This window comes from Manacus vitellinus, unplaced genomic scaffold (assembly GCF_001715985.3).
Source record: "Manacus vitellinus isolate BGI_N305 unplaced genomic scaffold, ASM171598v3 scaffold_24_pilon, whole genome shotgun sequence".
NCBI lineage: Eukaryota > Metazoa > Chordata > Aves > Passeriformes > Pipridae > Manacus > Manacus vitellinus.
The window spans coordinates 9,035,604-9,047,959 of NW_021939798.1; the positions used below are offsets into that span (position 1 = coordinate 9,035,604).

The following is a 12,356-nucleotide window of genomic DNA, read 5'->3' on the forward strand; positions in this document are numbered from 1 at the left end:
TTGCCCCATGACTCAGAGGCAGGAATTCCTGGTTTATAATTCAGTGTTTATTTCAGAGTATCACCTTGTTTTTCATATCCTGACTGCCTGAAATCTCCCCCCCCCCAATTCTAAATGGACACATCCTTCATCTTCCTTTCCTGTCTGAAACTACTGTGCCATGTCACTGTGCACAGTTAAACACATGCCAGCTCCTCCTTCAGAACTGACTGTGTTGTGCTGGAAACGTGAGTTCCTTTACCACTGAGAAAATACTTTTGGGATCACTCAAGCAAGATGAGAAAGTAGCTGAATAACACCTAGAAATTGCACCAAATGGATGTAAATTGTACAGGTTTCTGTCTCAGAGGGCACACGCTGAGGCTGAGCAAACAGGCAGCTAAAAGTACATGATGTCCTGGCCAAGGCTGCCAGTCCTCCTGCACCTCCAGGACAGAATCACACAAACACACACACACAGCTAAGAGGGAGCAGGAGAGGAGGAGGTATGAAGTCAGAACGTTCTGCTGAGGTAAATTTGACACAATACCAATTAGGATTTGGCGAAGTGGCTATCTCATTGTCAAGATATTTCCTTCAATATGTTTTCAGAAACTGGGACCATTAAATAACTTAGAAAGATTGCCAGCTCTGATTTCAGGAAGGAAACCTCCTCCCAGTTCCTCTCTAAGTAATTCATTTCTTTTGCAAATACTTCCTATGGATGGCATTTAAGATACAAATTTCTGAAACGGAGGAGATGGAGGGAAGCAACCCCCAACATAAAACTTTAGGTTCCTTTCTAAATGACCTAAAAGTCCCAGACATTCAGGTTCAAGGTACTCTGGATTGCAAGTCAGTCACAACTTGTATTGCAGCTGGGCCTTTACACAATTCAAGTAATTCAAACTAGTTGCTTTTCTAGAACCTTTCTTGACATAACACAAACATTTTGAATGCATAACACAACACTTGCTGTCAGTACACAGTGTTTACTAAAGGCCTGAGCTCAATTTTGTGATTGTCTCTCAGTGAAGATGAAGCAAATTTCCTAGATTTCCCTGCTGGATTATATTTATTTTGGCAGAAACTGTGTAGGGGCAAACGCACAAAAGCAGGGCTGGCAATCATTAAAATGATTTGTTACATCTTCCTTCTCCACAGAGAAGAGTGTTTTGCCCGTGACTTCTGGAAGAGCAATGCAGAACTGAGCGTTAACAGACTTTATCTGAGCAGTGGAATCCACATTATTTGATTTTAGGAGTAAAAAGGACATCAGGATCCGATGTTGAGCCTCCACCATCATTACTGAAACAAAAAGGCTGCATGTCCTCCCATCTCTGAAAACAGCTCTTACAAAAACACTCCTCTCTGCTGGGGTGTCCTTTGCCCCACACTTCTGGAACATCTATTATATCCTACCTAGAGTCAAATTCCACAAGGTTTTTTGACAGGCCACTATACTAAGGAATCCATCTGGCATTCCATGTGATTAAGATGCCAGCTGACCACCTGAAGGCCTCCTTTCACTCACAAAGTAAGGGAGCAGCACATCAAAAGCAACTTCAACTCTGAGCCAAATACTTAATTTGACTATCAAGAAGCAGAACAGCTGGGGAGGAAGTCTAAGCCACTTGATCACTTTATAAGAAGTATTTTCCTTTTCATGAGTAGGATCAACAACCCCTCATTTGGACCAAACCTCTGAGAGACATCACAGTCAAGTACTGTGTGAAAATGAGCTACAGAAAAAAAATAGCTTCTAGAAAATAATGATACAAAGCACATTAGTAGTTCCCTGCCTCTTCTGTGCTGCCTGAAAAGTGGTGAGAGGCAGATAGAGGGGATGGAAAATCTATAACAAAATTCATCTCTCCATCCAACATGGTGCTGCTTTTTGGCACAGGCTATATTGTGAATAGAACAGGGCTCTGGTTTTTTGCTGTGTACTTTAAAGCACTAATACATGTTAAAAAAAAGGAACAGTTACTATGTTAGTACATGAACAGTATAGCAAAGGGGGGGACAATGTCTCAGATGTGAACTGAGTAAAGCTACTTCCAGGAAACCTCAAGTAGAGATGTGAAGTGTTAAAAAACTGACTTTTCTTTGGGGTGTTTCTGAAAATGGGATTAGTTTCACAAAACAGTTTTATTACTTTTCTACTGTTACCAGGAGAATAATAAAAGAAACACAAAGAAAACACTGCCCTCAGCTGACACTTCTTCCTTGAATCTACCATTACCTCATAGATTGTCTGGTTTAGCAAGCTTTAATAGCCCAATAATTATGAAAGTTATTTACAGGGTAGCCAGTGCATTTTCACTGACTGTTCCATTATAGTTCCATAGAGAGAGATTTTACTCACTTAAGACCACAGGAAAAAAGAACAAAAAAAAAACTTCATAAAACTTCTATCTTTTATCCCGTGTCCATTATAAATTAGGTAGGCTGTGGAAAAAAGAAAACAAAATCTCCTCCCTGAGCTTACACTGATGTCTGTCACAGCCTTTCTTGACCATTTTTTACTTTGTGTTGGACAGGGACAAACTTTCTTCTGCAAGGAATTCCTGGTACAGCCCAGAGGAGGGTTCAGCTCAACGTATTTTTAGAAAATCGAGAGCAAAGAATAAAAACAAACCCTTAAACTAAAAAAGACAATGATACTATAAACCCTCCTGGCCTGTTTTAACATGAGTCTGTTTATTGTAAGGCAATCTGTGACCTTCAGTGCACTGCCAGTGTCTGTAAATAATACAATGTGTGTCCCGTGGGATGGGAGTGCTGATGGAGCCTTTCAAAACTCACAGGGATGCCATAAGTTGACGTAGGCTGTGCTATTGTGACTCTTATTTATGGGTCTCTCCTTTTTTCTTTTGAACTACAAGTTCCAAAGTCACAAAGTGGATGGTAGAAAAAAAAAAACCTGTTCTGCATAGTCTGAGGTTGCATTTGAGAGCTTCTCTAACATTCATAAAAGTACTCCTGAAAAGTAAGTTCCCTGCCTCTGGGATCTCTTGAAAGCAGAGTAACAGCTCATTCAAGATATTCCTTGGATTTTTAAAGAAAATCCATATTTTTTCACTGGCTCCTTAGCACTATGAAGCTTTTCACCACCTACAGAACCTTCACAAAACTCCAAAGCTTTTTAGCCGAGATGGTCCATATATGGATGGTACTATTTTCAGTTCTTGGTTAGAGCAGCACAACTGACCCAGCCATGACCCAGCAATGTGCTCTGCAATAAAAAACTGTTTGCCTTCAAAATTTCTTACACAGTCTCAGTTTAGCAGCAGCCCTTGGAGTCCACCCCACCTGCTGTACCAGTGGATGGAAACACATCCAGGAGGAAACAGTCATAAATAGTGAATAGAAGTGACTTCTGCAGGTTGGGGTGATTCCTCCTTAGTTTTACTCCTCACACCTTAGGAAGGACCTGCCTTTTTTGGATATCCTAGTCACAGGATGTGTGTGTGAACAGGCACATCCCAGGAGAACAGCCGGCACTGAACACCCAGGAACTGGAACAACAGCTCTGTCCCCAGTGTCACATTAACCAGTTCAGCAGGTTTTCATATGCAAATCTCGAGTTCCTCAGGTCCATCAGGAACCTGAAGGAAGCAGCAGCCATGCCAACCTTGTGCCATCCTGCCAGCAGGAATATCTGTGGCACATATCCAGAGCTGTGCAGGTGTTCAACCCCAATTCCCGGGAGATCGTTATTTGCCATCTCCCTCCTGCACCAGCACCACCAAACACCAGTCCCTCCCAGGGGTTTTAGAGCTGATCATTCTATAAATGTGGGACTGAAAGGCTAATTAAGTAAGAATATACACGAAGAGATTGCCCCTTAGCTGTCCTGTAAAGGTCCTGGGCAACAAATAAGCAATGAAACCACAGCAACACTTGAACACTGTCTCACTAGATACACAGTAATCTGTCACCACATTTAATTGCATAAACCATATACTTACAGAATGCCTGTTTTCCATAGAATCTGCAAAATAAAACACAACACACAAATTACAAAATGGCACGTTGCAGAGTTCTGTGTTCCAGAAAATGCAGGTTTATGTTCTTCAACCTTTTTGTTCACCTTGAAACGATGTAAAATTGCTACCTACAACTAAGCCCAGCTCTGGACCTAAGGATTATCCAAACTCTAGTTTAACCCAAGTACAGGGGTGAGACCAGACATGTCAAAGACCACACTGACCTGTTTGACAGCTTTTTGATTATGGGTTAGAGCAGAAGTCTCTCCCGAGGGTACGAGCTGTTACTGGACAAGAGAGTCTTCCTTTAAGAGGCAAGTTCTCAGGAGCATTATACTTCCTAATCCAATTCCTTGCCAGGAAAATAACGTACTGCAGAAATCCGGTGTAGAATACAATTTTCAGGGCCAAATAAGATCTTGCAAAGGTACCTGAAATTTTATTAATACAAAGTTGCTTGTTCCCAATAAAGCCTGAGAGCCAGCAGGCTCTTTCCATTTAGGGTCAGTGACCTTAAGATTAGATTTTAGGGGTTTTTTTTAAAGAAGTGTATTTAGCTATTCAGAAGTTTCACAGAATACATTCAGTAAATATATATTTGCCCTCTGAAAGGAACTCCAGTTTTAGGAGAGGAGTTCAAGTCTTGCTGAAAGTGCTTTTCTGTTAAGATACTTCACACATGACAAAAGTAAGTGCTGAATCTTGAAGGGTATTTTCTTGGAAAATATATAAAATTCAGTGGAGCAAGGTTGTGTGGAGGAAATTCATCTAATGCTCAAAGCAGAGGGTTTGGACTGGGGCTCTGGGTTAATCTTGCCAGTATTTTTTTCTGTAAATATGGGATAGTGTCTGAATCTATGTTTTTTTCTAAGTATTTAGTTTTTAAATAGCAAATACTAACATCAGCCCTCCCATGGGCAGCACACTTCTGTGAATTTTGAAAAGTTCTCTGAAATCATTAAATTAATATTATGCAGAGTATTACTACCATAACCAGACCTTTATAAAGGTGTTTTAGAGATTCCCTTTTCAGCAGAAGTAACCAGGAAACAGAGGTGAAGGTCTCTGGCACTGTACATTATGAATTTTCTCCAGGACAGTTCTACACAGAACTATTAGTCCAGGCAAAGGATTAAAAACTGAAGTGACAACAGCACCATGTACCAGTGAACAACCCAAATTTCAGTACAAAATTGATCTCAATGTTTGGCAAGATTGATCCATATATGTTTAGCCATTTTGATAAGAAACAAAATAAAAAATTACGTGGAACACACATAAAAGCTTTTTGTGTCCTGAAAGCCGACAGAAGTGAACAAAACCACCCTTGACCCAGTGCTACATCAAAGCCTGGCTTTAAGTAGACAAAACTATACATCAGGTTTATGAAGTGAGGTATTAACAAGCTGTCATTTAGTTCTGTCACAGTGTATTGTGCTCACAGGAAGGAGGAAATGAGAAATTCTGTGTAAATTCCCAACTTCAAACGACGGGATGTTGGCTGCTCAAAGCTTCTGGGTCACAATGACAGATATTCCAACTCCTTGTTACCTGTCACCCAGATCCAAACTAGGGTGGCTTCCTCCCTGAGTGTCACATCTGTGCCAGAAGAATGTCAGGATCTGTGTCCTGGGGGATTTCTAACAGGCACCAACCAGGTAAACCAGCAGGGAGCCACTAATAAAAGCACAGTGATACAGTGCTTTTCTGATTCTTTGCTGTGCCAATCTTTTCACAGCCTTTCTGTTTCTTTTCTTTTAATGAGGTTTTTTCACTTTTTTACTGATTTTACTGTGATGAAATAGAGAGATTTTTCATTATACTTGGCTTTCCCTTACTACCAAAAAGAGGGAAAGGAGATATGCTGGGTTCTAGTCATATACAAAGAAGGGCAAACAAGCAGCTGCATATTTTGTGAAAAGACTCGGAGATGAAGGTCTGATACTGATGATTTCTAAAATATTCCCAAGTCTAACAAAGGTGGGTGTTTTTGTGGATTTCTGACAGATTTAAACCCTTGCTGTTGCTTTTAGTTGATGGGATTTTAAATTCAAAGGCCACATTTTTACAAAGGAGCACATTAATAGCAGGAATTTAAGACACTGTCATCTCCACTTGCTCCATCATTTCTTGTTGCTACAGGTGATGGAGAAGAGAATATGAGCCTAAATAGCTGCAATTCTTAATCCATCTCCAACCCATATCCAACTCTGGTGAAAGCCAAGCTGTCAGATCATGAGCTGAAGGTGCTGAACTGCAGGAACACACACACTGCTCTCTGCCAAGCCCTTCACTGGAGCAGTAGCTTCTAACAGAGGATCTTGGCAGGCAGCTTGGGAGCAGCTCTGACACAGGGCATGCACAAAATTCAGCTTTGCATTGGAGGTTCAAGCAAGGCCAGAAGCTCCCTGCATATCTGTGCCTTACTGAAACCATCTGCTTCTGCCTAATTTTTGGCTGGAGCTGTTGTGAGCATTTGACTCTGGACTCAGTGTCTCACAGATACAGGCTTTGGTCTAGAATGTGTCTAGAAACCTAAAGATCCAAAGAGTTTTTATTTTGGAGAAGGGACAAGTCATTTCCATAATTTTGGACTGCCTGTGCTCATAAAGCCTGAGTTCTGAATAACACAGTGAATCCCAAGACACTGTGAGTTTTCTCTACACTGGAAAAGGCACCCAGTGGGAAATTCTGGCTAAGCATGGAGGTTTTAAGCCTGAGCTTCAGGAGCAGGAAAGTATTTGAGCAGATTTCCTGATTGCTAGAGCTGATTTCAAATAGTTTGTTCCAAACCACTGAGTGCAATGGGGATTTCTCATGCCTCTTTCCACTGGGATATATTTATTTTTCCATAGTACATTGTTGGTTGCTGTAGGATTCTTTGAATTTCCTGTCTCACTGCTGCAACTGCTTCCAAGTGACCAGTTCACTTTTCCACACTTAGCAGCATAAAGGCTGGCTCTGCATTTTGTTCACTAGATTCCCACTTTCCTAATAAGAAATCAGGAATTGTTATCTTGCAATAAGCACTATAAGCTCGATTCAGTGCACACACAGAGCAGTGCAGAGCTTCTGTGAGCTTTGGGTCTGACACAGAGCAAAGCAGAGTTCACTGAAGGAACAAGAACGTCCCAGTATGTCACAGGAAGTGCCCTGGAAAAATGTAAGGAAATCTGTGACCTGGAGTTGGCTCTTGTCTCCCCAGCAATAGGAACAGAACTGTGCTACCCCAAGAACTGGGATCAGTGTTGAGGGAAGGGCTGGAGCTGAGATAAAGAACCAGTATGGAGATGCTTGGACTTCCTGCCCCTACTGCCCCTCGGGAAGATGAAAGGTGTGATGGAAATAAATCACGTCTAAAAGAGCCTCCACCCACGAGCTGCACTCGGTGTGTGACACATCCTGACCCTCCCTCAGGAAGAGCTGCCAGCCTGCACCTCTGGGACTCCAGCACAGGCACATGGGCAGCAGGGCCACAGCCATTCTGTCATTCTTGGCAGGCTGTTGATTTAGGCAATTGCCTGTTTTGCTTAAGTTTTGGACTGTCTCAGTTCTTTCTGAGCAAAAAGCAACAACTCCGGGACTGGGTTGGATATTCCTGGCTCACAGTAAACTTTGGCCTTTTCATAGAGCAACCAGAGAAAGCAGTATTTGAAGGAAATTAGTTTATCCTGGTAAGTCTAAAGGACTTTTAGACAAAGGTGTTACTGACCTGACTGGCACTCGTTATGACCACTCCCCAAATTCCCATGGGGATGTAAGGTTTGATTTAAAGCTGAGGCTTGAAGCTGCTCTAGGTATTTTACATAAAATACTAAAGTAACAACCTATTGCTCTAAAAAAGGCTTTAAATCAATACCTGGGTGAACTTCCTGAACACTATGTCACTGAATTAAACTAACCTTTTGATAACAGTGCAAGGACAATTTCTTATCTCTGAGACAAAGTGATCAGCACCCTCCTTCAATTCTCATTACAGCAGAGGAAACCCAGCATCCAACTAGAGACTGACATTATCTGCAGGACCATTATTTGATTTTCAATCAAAATACACCTGACTAGACTTGAATTTCACACATTTCCTGCTTTCCCTACTGCAAATGAGTTAACTGCAGTTAACCATGTGCAGGTCTTGTGGGATTTGAAATGTGCATTTGACAGTTTGTTTCTGTCTAATCTCTAATGTAAAACCACCTCCTTAGGCCTGGCACTCAGAACAAGGAAAGCACAGCAGAGAGGATGAGGGGTCTACCATAGTGTGGTGGAGGCACTCAAATGAGAGTAACAGAAGACAACACAGACAGCAGCAGGAGAATAAAAAGAGAAGGAATAATGACAGATACTCAGCATTATCTGCACCATGGATTCATGAATTGGGATAAGGACAAGCAGTAGCTATGGAACTCAAAATACAAGAGTTTGTTACTGATGTGGCATCTGCCTTACTGGGGACAGCAGGGAGAGCTGCCAGAAAAAATGAAGAGGGGAAATGTTTTAGCTCAGTCACAAAGAATTGCATCAGACATAACAACTACTGACAGTGCTTCAGCTCTCTCTCTAGTGGCCACAATTTCTGGAATGCACACACAACCCCTTAAGATTGCCTATGAAGCACTAAATTCTAATTAAAAAACCCCAAACCACAATAGTTACCTACAAACAAATAACAATAAAATGTTACATAGGCCTTAGGTGTTAAATCTGCCAAACAGTGTGGCTGACACCAATTCCCAAACTCCTGTAATTTCCCCAGAGGACACGTTTGTCTGATCCATTGACTTCCTGAAATAGATTGTACTTGTGGGTATTTGCTCAAAAATCTCAAAGAACAGTCAAACAGGGTGAAGATCAGAATGGTAAACCAACTTCTGCCCCCAGCAGTAATGTTCAACATCTTTCACAACTGGCATTTAACATAATCATGTTAATATAAATTAAAGTACTTCTGAAGAACAGAGTTATTTCCTAGGGATTCTCCACTGCATTCATCCTTTGCCACCTCACAATCACACAGCCTATCACCAGTCCAAGTTAATGTTACATTAACTGTAAGGTGGCTGTCCAGAGCACTGCACTGCTCTGGGATGCACTGCTTATCTCACTGGAACACTTTTCCTGTGGATCAGTCAGGAAAAACAGACGGGATTAAAACAATAAACTGGTCCTATGTTTCCAAGAATAACTGAAACTGTAGAATGTTATGCATAAAAGAGCAGGTGGACTGCAAGATTAAGGGGTGCTTGCAGATGATTTGGCTAATTCAGCTCAGCCTTTCAATTATATCTCACTTTATTGCAGTTCCCACTTTATGGCATTACAGCCTTTTAAGTGCTTTGAATTACAGCTCTGCTGTACCTACCTGGAGTTTAACAGCACAGCTCACAAAACACCCTTCTAGGACATAACACCTTCTGTTGTGTCAAAACCAGGGATGGTGAGAGGTGTGATAATCCCCTTCACACCTGGGCAGGGCAGGAGGGGGTTTATGCAGCAGCTTCTGCAGCTTGTTACAGGTCCAGTTCACACTGTTCCAGAATGTTTGTGGCCTTTGGGTTCAGCCCTAAAATAAACTGGTTTTTTTTTTCTCATGGTGCTGCCAGGTGATCCTGCACGAAGGGCCTCGTCCCACCTTAGTGTGAAGGGTATTTGGATTTTCACTGTGAAAAATGAGTACAGCACACAGGCTCAGCACCAAGGATTCTGAAACTCTGTTCCCAGTGCTGTCACTCTCTAAACACGTTCCCTTAAATGAATGACCTAATCTCTCTGTTTATTCAGCTGTAAAATGGAGATAAAAATTGCCGTGTATCTCCTCGCAAGGGAAAATTAAGTAATGTTTTCTAAAGTACTTGGAGACCCTCACATGAAAGATTCCCTAGAGACAGAATTCTGTGTCAGAGCAGGTGGGAAATCCCTTATAAAATAGAAAAAAAAAATAGAAAATTATAACACAACAGTCAAAAATTAAAAATGGCACACAAAAAAGCCACTTGGTAACATGGATGGGGACAAGATGTGAACAGTTTTGCAGCCCTAATATTTACAAATCTAGACTTCCTAAGACAAAGAGAGGAAAGGAAATCCTTTCTGATTCAGTCTTTGACAAACTATGAAGAAATGCTTTTGACCTACTGCCTCTGAGCTCATGACTGCCACAACATTTATAGCCAGTAATTGCCAGTAAGCTGGTAATGCCCCCTCACACAAGGCTGGGTTAGTGGAGGTGGAAGGGCAGAGTGGCTGGCACTTACAGTCTAAGACAGTTTTTGATGGCTATTTTTGATGGTTATTTAATAACACATGACAAACATGCTCAATTAAGAGACAAAGTGTTGCTCATGAGCACTTGGAGATAACACAATATATCACCCTAATCCCTAATGGGTTGGGGATTCAGCTCTAATTCAGATCCAGAGGTATGGCCCAAATGCTGAGCAGGTACAAAACAGATGGGCTGATGAAGTAGATGTTACAAATATTAATCCCACTGCATTAAGCATCACTGATTTATGAGGAACCATGGAGGTGTTATACAATCTATCAACACCTGTGATTTTGTAGCTGCACTTCAGTATGTTCCTGTGTGACTTGCATCTCTTTTTTTATGGCACTTTATCTTCTAAATATTCAGGCTAAATATTGTCTTGGAAAATATTCAGTCACAAATTTATCCCTAATCTCCTCACAAATGCTTCCTTTAAGTGTTTCATTTTTCACTAGCTTACTTACCATTATTAGCTTTTCTGATTTCACTATAAAGTGTTTCAGTCCCCTTCTGTACAGGAGCTGGAAAATGTATTGGCACAGAATCAATTTATTTTCTTTTTTTCTTTCTTATTTTTTCTTATTATTTGTCTTATGAAAAGCTCCTTAAACCAACAGAACACACTGTTTTACTTTCAGGGGAAGTAAGTTACACAAGCAGCAATGAGCCTGTGGAATCTGTGTGAAAAAGCAAGTACACTCCCTCCCCAAACCCAGCCTGCAAGGAACTGAGAGGGAGATGTCTCTCCCTCTATATAAAAGTGATGATAAAAATCTGCTTCCCCTTCTAAATTTAACATTTTAATAATCTCCTTTGAACTCAAATCGATACAGCTTTAATTTTACAGAGACATCTACCACTAGAGAACAGTTTCCCTGGATCCCTTTGAAGAGCTGCTTCAAGTTTTTCCAAGGATTTCAGGATCCAAGACCTGAGGTGATCTGTCATTTGGAAGATGAACTACACCTCCTTTTTGGCAACTAGCCTGATTAAGTCTTATGGGCACAAAAAAAAAAAACAACTAAATTGCTGTTTGTGAAATGTCTCAGAAGGGTATTTTCAGATTTCACACTGCACAGCTTCTATTTAAGGTTATCTGGGAAAGGTCTCCCCTCAGCATGGAGGGCTCTTCCACCAGAGCACTGAGATCAGATGGACACAGCAGGAATGAAGGCTCACAAGGCTGGTGGAAAGAATGGAAGTAAAGACAAAAAGGAGACAGAGAAGGTTTGTGCCTCTAAGGACACAGCTGGGGTACAAGTGCAATGTTAGTCTTTCCAGACCCTTGGGTTGACAAATAAAACTCTGCTCTTGGGTGAGAAGGAAAGCAAGAAGCTCTCTTTTTTTTCCTGACATCTGTGAGAACTTATCCACAGGGTTTGATACCAAACTAGAGACACACAGGGAAGGGGCAGAGGCCCTGAAGGCCTGAAAACAGCAAGAGCTCAGTTTCTCTCTGGTCAGCAGAAACTGCAGGCGAGCAGGAGATTAGAACAATTTCCTGGATTTATTGCATGGCTGTAGTTTAAAAATCCCTGGGCAACAAAAGTGCATTTAAAACCAACTTTCTTCATTTTCTATAAAGGCCTATGCTGGCAGGGACCAGTAGCTTGCTGTTCATAGATCTAAAAGTGTTTCAGAAACACTCATTCATTTCAGTTAAACTGAATCTCTTAGAAAGCCTCTGAATTCTATCTATATCACCTCCAATTTCTGTGGACCTTCAACAAACCAAGAGGTTAGATTTTTTTCCAGTTAAAGAAAAACAAAAGCGGTTGTTCTCTCTCTGCAAGAAACTGGAAAGAAAATTCACATTTCTGGACAGAGAATCCTGTACTTCAGCTATTAAAAAACACCCCAGCACTTAAAGAATTCAGATAATGACCTGCAGTCAGTCAGGACTGTTACTGTTCTGCATCGCTCTGAAGAACCCAAGTGTCTCTGGCACCACATTCTGATTTCCCAAAGCTAATTTCATTTTTTGTAAAATTCTGTTCAGCATCCTTTAAACGCTGGGAGCTCACACATCAGAGTTGAGTTGCAAAGCTTCTGTTAATTCAAATGCCAGGAGGAGTTACACTTCCCCAAGTGTTTAATCACAGCTTTCAAACTCACAGCTT

General features: G+C 41.3%; 1 protein-coding gene across 8 annotated transcripts in view; it reads right to left on the bottom strand.

The window, feature by feature from the left end:
- PECAM1 (platelet and endothelial cell adhesion molecule 1) overlaps positions 1 to 12,356 on the bottom strand; it is a 31,799-nt gene that overhangs the window by 2,329 nt on the left and 17,114 nt on the right. For 4 of the 8 annotated variants that reach the window (XM_018073207.2, XM_018073205.2, XM_018073208.2 and 1 more), the window contains one exon: positions 3,954 to 3,976. In XM_018073207.2, the coding sequence (XP_017928696.2) occupies positions 3,954 to 3,976 (23 nt within the window). Of the gene's footprint in view, positions 1 to 3,953; positions 3,977 to 4,195; positions 4,403 to 10,700; positions 10,758 to 12,356 lie in introns of all 8 variants that reach the window. The other 4 variants (XM_018073201.2, XM_018073202.2, XM_018073203.2 and 1 more) reach the window with 2 other exon arrangements.